This window comes from Chanodichthys erythropterus, chromosome 19 (assembly GCF_024489055.1).
Source record: "Chanodichthys erythropterus isolate Z2021 chromosome 19, ASM2448905v1, whole genome shotgun sequence".
Classification (NCBI taxonomy): Eukaryota; Metazoa; Chordata; class Actinopteri; order Cypriniformes; family Xenocyprididae; genus Chanodichthys; species Chanodichthys erythropterus.
In genome coordinates this window covers 244,155-260,191 of record NC_090239.1, presented here as the reverse complement: position 1 = coordinate 260,191, position 16,037 = coordinate 244,155, and the positions used below count along the sequence as shown (strand labels likewise).

Sequence of the window (16,037 nt, the reverse complement as noted above, 5' to 3'; positions counted from 1 at the left end):
CACACAGTCGGAGGAAGACCTCAGCTCACCTCGTCTGTCATGTTTTTCAGCATTATTAATAGATTAAGAGCTTTTCCTCGTCTGAACGGACAGAAATATGAACCAGTCATTTCTTGACCTCAACTGACCGATACAGACAGAGAGACGCAGAGAAACAAATGTCACGTTATATTAACAAACGACACAAAAACTGTTATTTCAGTAGTTTTTATTAATTTTCAATTAGCTGCAAATTATATTTATTTCAGTTTTAGTTTAGTAATTTAGTATTTAAACTTATTTAGTTGGCTAGGTAACATTTCAAACTTTCACTTTTTCATCTAATATTTATATTTTATATTATTTCAGCTTTATTTCAGTTAGGGTTGTGTGATATATATATATATATATATATATATAGAACAGACAAATCATTTAAGAGATCTCTGCATGCCAGGGAATCACATGAACAAGTTTTATATTTAAACATGTTAATTATCAATCACTATATTACCGTTGTGTTATATATACTCAGAGTTGATGCGGTGTGATGTCTACCTGTTGCTGCTGCAGGCGCATGTCGGCCACCTCTCTCTGGTCGCTGTCGTGTATGTGGCGCAGCTCGTCACATGTCTGCTGGAGCTGCGAGTGCTGCTGCAGGAGCTGAGAGTAGTTCTGCTTCACGGCCTCCATCTCGTCCCGCAGCTGAGTCTGTTCACCAACCACACGCCCGTGAAGAGTGCTGGGAGACAGAGAGAGTCACATGTGTTACTGATCGACTCGGACATCAACTGTGACCGACGCATCAGTGAGCAGAACAACAAATTAACTGTTAATGTTTATTTTATCTACCAGATAATATGATGACAATGGAAAAGACGTTAAGACTTTCATGGCACTAGCAATGCCAAGGTCATGGGTTCACTTCCCAGTGCCAACATTTTAAAAAACGATTTTTCAAAGTTTATTGGAGTACGTTCTTCAACAAAATAGTTTCAAAAAGGAAAATTAATAAAACGAAATCATTGGGTAATCTCAGGTGAAGATCCCTAATCTGTGTGTTTGCTTTAGCTCACAGCAGCCAATCAGAGCCTTCCACATCACGCTGTCGGCCCATACTCTCAGGCCCTGTCCCAAATGGCACCCTAAACACTCACTTCCTACGAGTCTGCGCTTTTGTGACGTAATGCCACTTTGACTGTTGGGTAGAATCTGCTGTGTGGACTGGGCAAAAGCGTGGGTGCATACTGACCGCAAAAGAGGCGCTCGCGATCACCCTTCTGAAACCTAAAATGACAAACGGGACACCCTATGGTGTCATGGACTTCACGATCACATGCATGTGGCGCCCACTGTAAGTGCATATGAAGTCACACACACCCTCCAGACAGTGTGTCGAGTCATTATTTGTTGATTTGATGGATAATGGGCGTATAAAATGTTGTTTTTTAAAATGTAATAATTGATTAAAATTAAAAATAAATAATTAAATGCAATTAATTAAATTCTAATTATATGGTTAGAACAAAAAGGTAAACATTGGCCGATATATCAGTCGACCACTAGATGTTCTGAAATTACACATAAAAATTACTTTTTAATTAATTTAGATTTTTAAAATGTAATAATTGATTAAAATGAAAAAATATTTAAAGAAAATAAAAATGTTATATTGGTTAGAGCAAAAATGCCAAATATTGGCCGATATATCGGTCGACCACTAGACGTTCTGAAATTACACATAAAAATTAGTTTTTAAAAATAAATATATTTTTAAAATGTAATAATTGATTCAAATTACAAATAAATATTAAGTAAATACATGCAATTAATTAAATTCAAATTTTATATGGTTAGAACAAAAATGCCAAATATTGGCGATATATCGGTCGCCCACTAGACGTGTTCTCAGTTTATAAATCAAATGTATTAAATTAAAAGTGTGTATGTTTAGAACTAAATTGCCCTCATAAAAGGTAAAAACTGCCCTTGAAAATCGTCTCCATAAGGGAAGTACATGTGTGCGGATCTCACTGGTAGTAATCGGCGTCTCTCACGGCCTCTTCGCATCTCTTCAGGGTTTTGGTGTGCTGGTTCTGCAGAGACTGCAGGTCCGACATGGCCTTCATGCACTGGAGCTTCAGACGCTCGTAATCGTGACCCGGCTTCACGCTCGGCCTGCAGACACACAGACACACGTAAACGTCCCCGAGCTCTAGACTTCACACGGTGTCACGTGATCATTCATTATCTGGCATATACAGGTCTGATTGAGAGGTTTCATTGAGATCACATGCACAGGAAACCTCAGTGTGTGTTTGTTCAATGTCTGTCAGGAGCAGATGAAGAGACAAAAAGCCCGTTTATGAAATAGTAATGAAAGTAAGCATACTTTATTCATACACATAAAGCACTCTGTCCAATCTCACGCTCGCATACAGAAAATATGGACTGTCTGGCAGGAGATTGAAATGTGCAGATCAGTAACAAACACCCTCTTCGATCTCTTAGTGGCCGACTGTGTCACCGTACCTGCAGTCGTCGAAGGTAGTGCCGGGCGAGGACAGGGCCAGTCTTTTGCGCAGGTCGTCTCGTTCACGGGTCACCTGTCTGAGTTGGAAGATCACAGTCTCCAGTTTCTCACTCATCACATGCTTGTCCAGGTGTGCAGGAGGGGGAGAGGATGCTGGGATAGACAGACATACAACATCAGTGCTCAGAAAATAAAATATTAGCACATGTACTCGTGTAGCTTTAGTGCTGAAGAGGTCAATGAGCGGCGCGATCTTCTGTCTCTTTCAAACGCAGATCTGAAGATGGAAGGCCGTTTATAAACTTCAGAGTCAGCTCTGCTGTTCAAACAGATGTTATGAATAAACAATGACTTTATCTGGGCCACCGATGACCCTCGCTGCAGGAAACAACAGCCGCCTGTCTCGTTTTAGACGTCTAATGGACAGAAGCGTCTCGCAGCTCGAGCTGGTGTCTGAGTTCGCTCTGCGTCTTTCACGGTGAGTGAGTCTCGCACCAGCAGGAAGTCAGGAATATGTGTAGGACTGCAAAACATACGCTAGCGTTCAAAAGCTTGGTGTCTGTAAGATGTTTCAGGAAGAGTCTCTTCTCTTCTATTTCATCAAAAATACAGTAAAAATAGTGAAATATTATTCCAGTGTAAATCAGCTGTTTTCTATGTGAATATATAGTAAAGTGTCATTTATTCCTGTGATTTTCAGCATCATTACTCCAGTCTTCAGTGTCACATGATCCTTCAGAAATCATTCTGATATGATGATTTGATGCTCAAGAAACATTTATGATTATTATCAGTGTTGAAACTGTGATACATTTTATTTTTCAGGATTCTTTGATGAATAAAAAGTTCAAGAGAACAGCATTTTCGTACCATTATAAAAGTCTTTACTCACTTTTCATCAATTTAATTGTTTTAATTTAGTTGCTGCTGAATAGAATGTTTTTTAAATGTGACCCCGAACTTTTGAACTTTACTGTAAACATTTAAACCTGATTTAGAGAATAATATAAAAGTCCTCATTATTTTAAACAAAATAATTAGTTTGTTTCTTTATTTTAAAGCCATGCCAGAATCCAAAGCTATTAAAACATAAAAAACAGGGTAAAAAGAAAAAAAGGTATATAAGAATTTTAATGCCCAATTTTAATAAACATTCTAACTTCATTAAAAGCTAATTAAACCTGTGAAGAACATCTCATCAAAAATCTAAATATGAAAAATTGCTTGTAATTATAATAATATAGTTTCACAAAGAAAATGAAGCTTATTTTAGTGGCATTTTTAGGAATTAATTTCAAGCACTTAAAACAATGACTCAAGATGCAGTATGACGCTTCTCTCCCAGAGGAACACATGTGCCGAAACATGTGTGTTTTGTGTGTGGCCGTGAGATAATGAAGCTTTTTAATCGTGTCATGGTCATCCTACAGCTACTGATGCAACATGATGCTTCTGTCAGACACACGCTATCCTGACAGGACTCACCGACGCTGCTGAGAGAACTGCTGCTCTCCGAGTCCGACGGCATCGCAGACAGAACGCTGCACGTGGAGCCTGAAACAAACAAACAAACAAACAAACAACATCAACACGAACTCTATCGTCAATGAGTGCAGAAGCGTGAGAGCATCTGAACAGTCTCAGTCTTCTCGCTAGTGCCCGTGTCCGTCAGTATACGTGAACATGAACAGTTTCAGTGCGCTGGAATGAGTTTGGCCATGAAAAATGTCCGACTCCTTGAGCAGGTACTTCCTACTCTGAGACACACCTGTGAGAAGAACGGCTGCATGGACATCTCTACTTCTACTGAAATGAACAGTGCAGTCACACACACACACAGGCCTCCAGCTGTATTGCAGTAACTCGAGCCTGTAATTGGGCTTGAATGGAGACTCAGTTTCTCTCTCAGGACGGCTCTGTCTATTTGCTCGTCTTTCCTCCGCTCCACTGTCACACACTCACACTAGCATACACACTTCATGTGTTACACCTGATACACCACCGGTCTTCTTAAAGGAACAGTGCAAACTAAAAATGACACTTCTGTCCATTTCCTCACCCTCATGTCGTTACAAAACTTTATGGATTCTTTTATCTGAGTAAAGACCACATTTTGAAACTTTTTTTTTTCAAACAATGAAAGTCAATGGGATCCAGTGTTGTCATTAACATTTTTTAAAATATTTTTATTTATAAAAGAGCGTACATTTGTACCTCATATATATATATCTGTTCTCGTCCTCAGACTCAGATTTGTGTGATAGTGTCAACACTGTTAACGCTGAAATTAATCTGCAGCAGTCGGGTTTTATTTTATACGATGTTCATTATTTATACCTATATATTATTTATGATGATAATTCAAGGTATCGGTATCGAAAATGTTTGAATGATACCCAACACTAATTGCTAGCCACTCTTTAAATTAAGAAATCATTTTCAGTTTCAGTTTTCGGCCAAGTGCATCCAGAATTTTTGGTTTCAGCACAGAGTTTTAATTTCAAATCAAAGTTTGTAATGTTGTGATTCTCTTGTATCTGGATTATAACTCCTTAATGAAGATTCTTTTAAATCCCTATGGGAGAAATGAATGGAAAAATTCTTCCGGAACCAACGCCGCTGAAAAAGAGGGCGGCACTAATGCGCTTTTTCTTTAAAAATGTTTTAAAACATCTTCGTTAGTGTTCTTCAGAGGAAAGAATTTGAAATGTTGTGCTGCTGCTGTGAGTTAGTCTGTGTTCATGTGTTCTGATCCGGTCTGATGCGCCGTCCACCTGCTGCCACCCATGAGACGGCACAGGATGAGCCCCGATCCACTCTCGCTCACACACGGCAGAGATGCCACGGATGCTGATGGAAACGGCACTGAAAGTACCACGGTAACCACGCTCTCCTTCAGATGTTTCCTTTCTAACACACCCATGACGACAAATAATGAATACACAAGAGTTAATTAACACCTGTAGTTAATTATGATTATGTTTGTGAGGTGTGACAAGGCTCAGCGTTACTATAGCGACAGATCCAGACAGAGGCTGACAGGAACTGGGTCAACAGACGGGGAAACGAGCAGAAGAGATGCTGAACGTGTGTAAAATACTGACTCCTCACGTGTGTTTCTAAACGAGTCACACCTGACCATGACCACCTGACTCTGAATCTGACCACCTGACTCTGACCACCTGACTCTAAATCTGACCACCTGACTCTGACCACCTGACTCTCAATCTGACCACCTGACTCTGACCACCTGACTCTAAATCTGACCACCTGACTCTGACCACCTGACTCTAAATCTGACCACCTGACTCTGACCACCTGACTCTAAATCTGACCACCTGACTCTGACCACCTGACTCTAAATCTGACCACCTGACTCTCAATCTGACCACCTGACTCTCAATCTGACCACCTGACTCTCAATCTGACCACCTGACTCTCAATCTGACCACCTGACTCTAAATCTGACCACCTGACTCTGACCACCTGACTCTAAATCTGACCACCTGACTCTAAATCTGACCACCTGACTCTCAATCTGACCACCTGACTCTCAATCTGACCACCTGACTCTAAATCTGACCACCTGACTCTGACCACCTGACTCTAAATCTGACCACCTGACTCTAAATCCGACCACCTGACTCTCAATCTGACCACCTGACTCTAAATCTGACCACCTGACTCTAAATCCGACCACCTGACTCTCAATCTGACCACCTGACTCTAAATCTGACCACCTGACTCTCAATCTGACCACCTGACTCTCAATCTGACCACCTGACTCTAAATCTGACCACCTGACTCTGACCACCTGACTCTAAATCTGACCACCTGACTCTAAATCCGACCACCTGACTCTAAATCCGACCACCTGACTCTCAATCTGACCACCTGACTCTAAATCTGACCACCTGACTCTAAATCTGACCACCTGACTCTAAATCTGAATCTGATCACCTAACTCAGAATCCGAATCTGAATCCGACCACCTGACTCCGAATCTGATCACCTGACTCTGAATCTGACCACCTGACTCTCAATCTGACCACCTGACTCTCAATCTGACCACCTGACTCTAAATCTGAATCTGATCACCTAACTCAGAATCCGAATCTGAATCCGACCACTTGACTCTGACTCTGATCACCTGACTCCGAATCTGAATCTGATCACCTAACTCAGAATCCGAATCTGAATCCGACCACCTGACTCCGAATCTGATCACCTGACTCCGAATCTGATCACCTGACTCTGAATCTGACCACCTGACTCTCAATCTGACCACCTGACTCTCAATCTGACCACCTGACTCTGACCACTTGACTCTGACTCTGATCACCTGACTCCGAATCTGAATCTGATCACCTAACTCAGAATCCGAATCTGAATCCGACCACCTGACTCCGAATCTGAATCTGATCACCTAACTCAGAATCCGAATCTGAATCCGACCACCTGACTCCAAATCTGATCACCTGACTCCAAATCTGATCACCTGACTCCAAATCTGATCACCTGACTCCAAATCTGATCACCTGACTCCAAATCTGATCACCTGACTCCAAATCTGATCACCTGACTCTGATTCTGAATCTGAATGGATTCCACACGGATAGTGAAATTTCAGGAGTCGGTACCAAGTTTCTCGTTTCTCAGTACCAAAGCACTTCCCCATTTCATATAATTGTTTGAAATTAAAACTTATTAAATTAAACAAGTTAATCAATGTTGTTATCGATAACTAAGTCTAAAATAAAAAACAACTGATTGAAATACAGCTGAAATAACATAAAATATAAATATTAGATGGAAAACAAACTAAATTGAAATTGAAAAAACTTCAAGCTGAAGTGCTTAAATTACTAACTGAAATATAACTACAGTAAAAATCTAAAACTAATAAAAAGACAAAAATCACAAACTAAAATTAAAAAGGCTTAAAATATAAAAATAAAAGCCAATTTAAAATATTAATTAAAAAATAATTTAAAAATGTATTAAAAAAAAATTAATTTAAAAAATTTAGTGTGTGCTTCAGTGTGTGTGTGTGTGTGTGTGTGCTTCAGTGTGTGTGTGTGTGTGTGTGCTTCAGTGTGTGTGTGTGTGTGTGTGCTTCAGTGTGTGTGTGTGTGTGTGTGTGTGTGTGTCTGTGCTTCAGTGTGTGTGTGTGTGTGTGCTTCAGTGTGTGTGTGTGTGTGTGTGTGTGTGTGTGTGTGTGTGTGTGTGTGTGTGTGTGTGTGTGTGTGTGTGTGTGTGTGTGTGTGTGTGTGTGTGTGTGTGTGCTTCAGTGTGTGTGTGTGTGTGTGTGCTTCAGTGTGTGTGTGTGTGTGTGTGTTTCAGTGTGTGTGTGTGTGTGTGTGTTTCAGTGTGTGTGTGTGTGTGTGTGCTTCAGTGTGTGTGTGTGTGTGTGTGATTCAGTGTGTGTGTGTGTGTGTGTGTTTCTGTGTGTGTGTGTGTGTGTGTGTTTCTGTGTGTGTGTGTGTGTGTGTTGTTCAGTGTGTGTGTGTGTGTGTGTGCTTGTGAGTGTGTGTGTGTGTGTGTGTGTGTGCTTCAGTGTGTGTGTGTGTGTGTGTGTGTGTGTGTGTGTGTGTGTTTCAGTGTGTGTGTGTGTGTGTTTCAGTGTGTGTGTGTGTGTGTTTCAGTGTGTGTGTGTGTGTGTGTGTGTGTGTGTGTGTGTGTGTGTGTGTGTGTGTGTGTGTGTGTGTGTGTGTGTGTGTGTGTGTGTGTGTGTGTGTGTGTGTGTGTTATATTACATTGTGGGGACCAAATGTCCCCATGATGTAATATAAACCTGAGTTCACCTACATCGTGGGGACCAGCCAGCGTGTCCCCACAATGTAAATGGGTTTATAAATCATATAGAATGAGTTTTTGTGAAAAAGTAAAAGTTTGCACAGTTTCCTGTGAGGGTTAGTGTTTAGGGGTAGGGGCAGGGTAGGGGGATAGAATGTACAGTTTGCTGCTTCAGTGTAAAATGCATTGAAGTCTATGGAAAGTCCCCACAATTCACAAAAACAAACATGTGTGTGTGTGTGTGTGTGTGTGTGTGTGTGTGTGTGTGTGTGTGTGTGTGTGTGTGTGTGTGTGTGTGTGTGTGTGTGTGTGTGTGTGTGTGTGTGTGTGTGTGTGTGTGTGTGTGTGTGTGTGTGTGTGTGTGTGTGTGTGTGTGTGTGTGTGTGTGTGTGTGTGTGTGTGTGTGTGTGTGTGTGTGTGTGTGTGTGTGTGTGTGTGTGTTTCAGTGTGTGTGTGTGTGTGTGTGTGTGTGTGTGTGTGTGTGTGTGTGTGTGTGTGTGTGTGTGTGTGTGTGTGTGTGTGTGTGTTTCTGTGTGTGTGTGTGTGTGTGTGTGTGTGTTTCTGTGTGTGTGTGTGTGTGTGTGTGTGTCCTGTCTGGCGTTTAAACAGAGTGCATGAAGCTTGGCAAACTACGGCCCATAAACTGGACTTCTATTTAATTCTCTCTCCCTCACACAGCTGTGAGCCGGACAACGGAAACTTGGACCCGACAGAGAAAGGCGCTCGATCTGTTGAGCCCTCTCTGTGTGTGCCAGACTGCATGCTGGGTAGAATCTCTGTGCCCTTCATTACTCACAGCCCTGAGAAACGGACTCCACATCACCAACTGGACAGAGTCATGACGGTTCATCTCTCAGACCGGCTCTAAACTCGGCCTTCCGCAGGGGCTTCATTACAGGTCATCCTCATCCGCCCGAGACTGACGCTCTACATGACTGAAGCGTCACACGCCCCCGTCCCATCAGCCACCACAAACCACAACACCGAATCAGAACAACAGTTTTACAGCAATTATTAATCTTAATGTTAATATCAACATTTACAAACACGTTATTAAGATTAAAAATTGTCAGTTAATAATATAAGCCAATGCACTGTGAACTGACATGACGTTTTGGTCTAGTTTTTCCCAAGAATTTGGTTATTACAGATGTTTTTCCTCATAATTTACTCTCCTCCATGTCATCCTAGATGTTCATGTCTTTCTTTCTTCAGTGGGAAAGAAATGAAGGAAAACATTCCAGGATTTTTCTCCATATAGTGGACTTCACTGGGGTTCAACGGGTCCAAATGTCAGTTTCAGTGCAGCTTCAAAGAGCTCTACATGATCCCAGACGAGGAATAAGAGTCTTATCTAGAGAAACCATCGGACATTTACTAAGAAAAATAAACATTATATACTTTTTAACCACAAATGCTCGTCTTGCACTGCTCTGTGATGCTCCACGCATGACGTAATCATGTTGGAAAGATTGAAATACTGATCCAGTGTTTACAAAGAGAACATCAAAGACTAAGTCAAACGACCTTTACAAAACAAGGTAAAACGACGATGTCGGACGATTTTTACTGCGGTACTTCCACCTACGTCACGCGTGACCTTTCCAACATGATTACGTCATGAGTGGAGCATCACAGAGCAGTGCAAGACGAGCATTTGTGGTTAAAAAGTATATAATGTTTGTTTTTTTAGTAAATGGCTGATGGTTTCTCTAGATTAGACTCTTATTCCTCGTCTGGGATCATGTAGAGCTCTTTGAAGCTGCACTGAAACTGACATTTGGACCCGTTGAACCCCAGTGAAGTCCACTATATGGAGAAAAATCCTGGAATGTTTTCCTTCATTTCTTTCCCACTGAAGAAAGAAAGACATGAACATCTTGGATGACATGAGGGAGAGTAAATGATCAGGAAATGTTGGTTCTGAACTGAACGAATCCTTTAACTTCAGAGTTCTGGTCTGCTTTGAACGGTCTGAATGTTATCACTAGAAATCAATGGGAGATTTTTACGTCCGGAGCCCGACTGTCACGTTCTTTATATAATTGAGGCGGACACAATCACTCAGGACACTGTTTATTTAATTGAAGCACATCAGTTAGAGGAAATGATCAGCGTGATAAACGGAGCTAAACCCAACAGACGCCCGCTGAGCTTCACATCGACGGCATCGCAGATCTCTTCTCTAATTGATCAGAAATGCTCCATTTAAGAGACACACTCGAATCGACTCGTTCTTCAGTGCAACATTACTCTCATGTGTTCCTCTGTCATCCAATCACACTCCTGTAACATGGCTTTAATGCTTTCTAGGCAATGTTATTTGATCCAGCTTTAAGCTGCATTATTTTATAGTCTGCAGCTATTTCTGGCTTATGGCAAAAATCCCTGCATGTCTGATGAGTTTTTCTGGCCGCAGGAATCTTGGGAACATCTGTAACACATTTACTGTACGGTGTTTCGCACGGCAGATTCACACAACAGCTCCGAGACGCTTTCCTCACCGACGGGTCAGTGTTTCTATGAGCATCTGTCTGACCACATCCCGCGCAGACCAACACCAACACTGGATATTACACACACAATATGTGGATTCATCAATATTTGACATGCTAAAACTATTTTAAATGATATTTTAACAGAATTCAGGCATAATCAGACCATTTTGAATATTTGTACTTAAAAATATTAAAGTGTGCTGAAAAAATGAAGGCACCTAAAATATAAAGATTCAGACATATATTGAAAAAGCGATTACATGTGTCATGTATTATTATATTACACATATTCACTATTAACTACGACTTTTGCCTCAAACTCTTAATTTACTGCGTATTAATAGTTAGTAAGGTTAAGTTTAGATATGGAGTAGGATTTAGGGGTGTAGAATATGATCATGCATTAATATGTGCTTTATAAAGCAGTAATAAACATCTAATAAGCAACTAGATAAAAGTAAGAATACTGAAGTAGAGTTTAGAGAGTTTCTATATGTTGAAATAGTTCATATCTGAATATTTGTATTGTTGATCCCGTCAGTCTCCAAGTTAAATAACACTTAAACTGCTGGATTGAGACCCAACTACACTGAGCCGGTTCGGCTGGAGGTTCGGATGTTTTACCCGTGCTGTGGTGGTTGTTCGCGGGCAGCAGAGCGCTGAGCAGCACCGGTTGGGTTTTCTCCAGAGCCCAGCAGAACTCCTGGAAATGATCCCTCTCCTTCTTCTCCGCCAGCGTCTTGAGGAGCAGATGGACCTTCTCGGCGCCGCTGGAGCAGTTCTTGTCGAGCTCCGCGCGCTCGGCCGGGCTCAGACTGCCTGACTGGGCCAGCAGCTCCAGAACCCGATCCACATCTGTGACGGACTCCGACAACTTCTGCTGGCACTGCTCTAACAACTCTTTGTGCTTGGGATCCATCACACCCGAGCGACGCGAAGCGCTGAAAACAGCGACGCTCCCGTTGAAGAGTTTTCTGTGTGAAATGGAAAGAAACAAGAAGCCATATTTGCGACTTTAGGAGAGACTCCAACGGTTTTTTCTTCTTCTTCTTCTTCTTCTTCTTCTTCGCAGAGTCTCACATCTTTGCCAGTTTTCTCTTTCAGATCGTTTGACGCTGGTCCGACGGCGCTCGTAACTTTACCCCGCGTTCGATCATGTTCGATTAGTTGTAAAGTTTGACAGTTTATCTCAAATTAACTCCAGTGATCTGAGGCGCGGCGGAGCTCCGCCATGACTCCACAACTCCGCAGCTGCTATCATCTGCCAATCAAAGCCTGGGAGCGGGAGGAGAAAGGAGGCCGGGGCGGGGCTTCCGCCTGCCAATCAAACCGGTTCAACGAGAGGGGAATGAGAAAGGGGCGTGGCTTCTAAATGCCACTCAAAACTGTTAAGTGGGAGGGTAACCAGAGAGGGGCGGGGCTTCCGATAAAACACCTAGGCGTTCACTATTTCATCATTTACAGACGAGTACAAAGTCATAAAACGCTTTCATGCTTTAATGTTTTATTTAGATTTCTGTGCTATTCCAACTTGTAGATAATGATGTCATCTCATGAATAATGAATAAAACATGTCTGAATGTTATTTTTGTCAGAGATCATATTAAATGCCTGATTATTATTATTTATTAATATTAATTTTGTGAACAAATACAAAATGAAAAACAATACAATGAAAAGCAATTGCTTTTTTTTTCTATCATGGAAAACAAACAATTACTAACAAAGTGAAATTTAACACAGTATGCAGTGTAATTCATCTAAAACTACTTTAAACTATTTTTAAAACTTTTTATGTTTGTGTTGTTACAAATCCAGTGCATCATTGACAGAACTAATGAACTCAAAAAAAATATTAAAAAAAAAAAAATAAAAAAAAAAATATATATATATATATATATATATATATATATATATATATATATATATATATATATATATATATGGGGAAAATGCATTCGATGTTATATTTTGATGTTAATCTAGAATCCTGGTGACGAATTAAAAAATCCACAAATCCATTTGTTTACTAGGAAATAAAACAAAACAGATTTTGGTTCCTGTAGTCAAGGTTATTTGGAGTTGTGATTCAAACAGTAAAGTCCACAAAGCACAGAATATTTGATATTTATGATATTTGATTTTCCGCTGTTAACTGTGTAATGTGTAACCTGAACACACACTCAACACACACTCACTGTCGCAGAAAACACACAGTAACTGCAGCTCATAATAAACCATTTCAACAAGTATTTTGATAAACAGATTTAAACTTATGAGAAATACATTCACTTATATAACTTTAATTAACAGAATGTTCATAAAGAGTTGAGGTTAGTTAAACTATATATATATCTTTTGAAATATATTTCTAAAATAATATCTTTGGTATTTTGATATTATCAAACTGATCCAGGATCAAATAGCTCAACACAAACCAAAAACTCCACAAAATCCATCAAACTCTTACTGATGATGAGTTCCCTCCAAAATGATGTCATTTCCCGTCATGTGATGTCATTAAAAACTGGGATTTTACAAAATAAAAGTCTAAAGGGATTGAAAGTGATCCTGAGGACATGTATCCGCAATTAAAACAAGATTCCTGAGTATTTCTGTTTCATTTAAGTGATCAGTTTCTCATTGTTGAAGTTTGTTACAGTAACAAGACAAAAATGATTTAATGTTTCAATGAAGGGACATGAGAATGAAGGTTAGCGCACAGCAGGATTGATCCAGGTGTAATTTGAGCAAACAACCTGACATATGTGAGATGAGGACCTGAAAGGAGCAGTGCTCATGTGACTGCGTTTGGTGATTACATAACCTCACAATCTCACCGAGTGTTTCATTTGGAAACTCAACGGAGTCTCGACACCCTGCCCGACTCATCTGAGAGGACTGAGTTTCATTAGCTTGAGCACTGCTGCAACCAACAAATCACAACCCAAATGATGAGACCGGGGCTAGTTGTCACACTGTTTACTCCAGTGAATACTTCTCAGGGTCAATTTCTGTACAGATACAAACCTTAATGTCATGTCACATGGAAAAACTGCTGTTTATTGATTTATTTATAAATATATAAAGTATAACGAAAAAACATATCGAAGCATATTTAAATGCTTTTCAACCAAATAATTATAAAACAGCACAAAAATTAGTATAAAAAACATGATACATACTTCCAAAAAGCACTAAAATTAGTTTCTGAACACTTTTAACATTATATAAATATCAAAACATTTGTAATAATTATCAATCGACCAACATTTAAAGATGTGACAACTTGCCCCAACCTGACATTAATGAAAAGTACTCTTGATCTGTGAACTCAGTTTAACTTTTCTTTCCTCTTTTAAAACATTTAGTTTTGCATCGTTCACCGTGAGTTCATTTAAATCCCGGCCGTCGCTGTAAACGGAGGCAGAATCTGCCTGATGCGAGAGGATTTGTTGATCATATTTATCAGTTATTCTTATATGCTAAAGCTCATGATGTGCATCGAATGTTTAAATCTGAAGCTCAGATTACAGTCTGCTTCACATAATCTCCATGATTCAGACGCAGTTTACAGCAATCATCAAAAAACACGGAATGTATGCCTGATCCCAGATGGCGTGGGGAATTGTGTCAGGCTTCAGATGATTACAGCCCAAACACCCAGATGAGGTCAATGTACACGAGCGGAGCAGCACACACTATAGAAGGCCAGAGGTCATGAACACCACCTGTCTGTCCAATCAAATCCCTTCATTCACTGGAGATCAACCACTGGTAAAACCAGAGAAAACATCAGGGCTTATGTGGAGAAGATGCCCTGAAAAATGAATCAATGAAGATGTTTTTCTTCTTTCTTTATGCTTTGCAGGGATGAAAATGCAATTGAAATGCAAATTCAGTCTATTTTAGTGTCACTTGCAAGTGAACACTGCTACAGTTTGTACTTTAAAATAAGCAAGCACACATAACACTTTACAGTAAATTTCCATTAGTTGACTACAGTTAAAGGGGTCATGAACTGCGTTGTTTTATAATGTTTCCTGGGGTGCACTTATAATGTTAGTATGCTTTTTACATCAAAAATTGTCATCATTTAGAAGTAAAAGCCATTTTTCTTACCTTGATTTTAGCCTCTGATTTGAACACTCTGTTGAAAGGGGCGTATCTCTGTGAGACTTCAGTGCTGTGATTGGCTAACATGTTTGTATATGAAATATTATTCTCTTGAAAACTTTTAGCACATTTTTTACTATTACAGCTCTCAAGGTTCACCAATCATGAAAAGTGTTGCATTACTTCATTACATCTATAGCATTATATGAAAGGTTGCAGTGATGAACATGTAGTCGATCACAGACGTGTTGTTGAGCTCATGAAAGCAGTGATCTCGTCGTTGAAACTCAATTTCTGCACACTAACAAATGCTTTCATCATAACTAACAGTGCAAATGCGATAACTAGAGATTCATGGAATAAAACGGGAGTTTGGCTCGAGTCCAGAACTCAGTCACTGATAAACTCGCTCTGTTTGATTGACAGCTCCAGCGATTGTAAAGGGGGCGTTCTTTGATCGCATTCTTTATATAATTTAATTAGTTCTGAAACTTACAGGATATTCTTATAGTATGATGAGCTCTTATATATCAAAAGCTCAAGAAAATGTTGATTTCTCTATTCTTGACCCCTTTAAAGCTTCACTATTTACCTTTTTTGCTGTAAATGTAAATAATGAGTCAATATAATCAATGTTTCTTCAAAAACGTGTTTTGGCCTTACCTTGATTCACTACGGTAAGCCTATTAATAAGTGTTTATATTTTAGAGCTGTCGGGATGGTTTTGGCGGGAAATCGCTCACATACGTCACTCGCTCGTGCGTGTCTCGTCATATCCGTAAGAGAAAAGTTGCTCCGGCTGCTTTAACGCGTGTCTGGTGTGGGAGTGGCGCTAAATCTCCCTCTCTCTCGTTTTTATTGAACAGAAAAATCGACATATGCATTATTTATTCATTTAATTTAGTTAATAAAGTCTTCAGCTTGTCAACTTGAGACCCTTTCCATCTAAGCTGGTTATATCGCTCAAGTCTAGTAGTGAGTTTGATCATCATATTCATCCGCAGTCACGCAGAGCCGAAGCACAACCAAAACAATGTTCTTCCGCGAAAATGCACGCAGTTTTGTTTTTTAACCGCTAGACTGAAAAATATTTTTTAATTTATTAATTTCAACAT

The 16,037-nt window shown here is 40.0% G+C and overlaps 1 protein-coding gene across 7 annotated transcripts in view; it reads right to left on the bottom strand.

The window, feature by feature from the left end:
* Positions 1 to 12,170, bottom strand: part of dlg5b.1 (discs, large homolog 5b (Drosophila), tandem duplicate 1) — a 31,595-nt gene extending 19,425 nt beyond the window's left edge. For all 7 annotated transcript variants that reach the window (XM_067368928.1, XM_067368926.1, XM_067368927.1 and 4 more), the window contains exons 1-5: positions 11,431 to 12,170; positions 3,998 to 4,066; positions 2,512 to 2,665; positions 2,014 to 2,157; positions 538 to 721 (exon numbers count right to left, since the gene is read on the bottom strand). In XM_067368928.1, the coding sequence (XP_067225029.1) occupies positions 538 to 721; positions 2,014 to 2,157; positions 2,512 to 2,665; positions 3,998 to 4,066; positions 11,431 to 11,725 (846 nt within the window). In that variant the 5' untranslated portion in view covers positions 11,726 to 12,170. The remainder of the gene's footprint in view (positions 1 to 537; positions 722 to 2,013; positions 2,158 to 2,511; positions 2,666 to 3,997; positions 4,067 to 11,430) is intronic.
* Between the last annotated feature and the right edge of the window lie 3,867 nt (positions 12,171 to 16,037).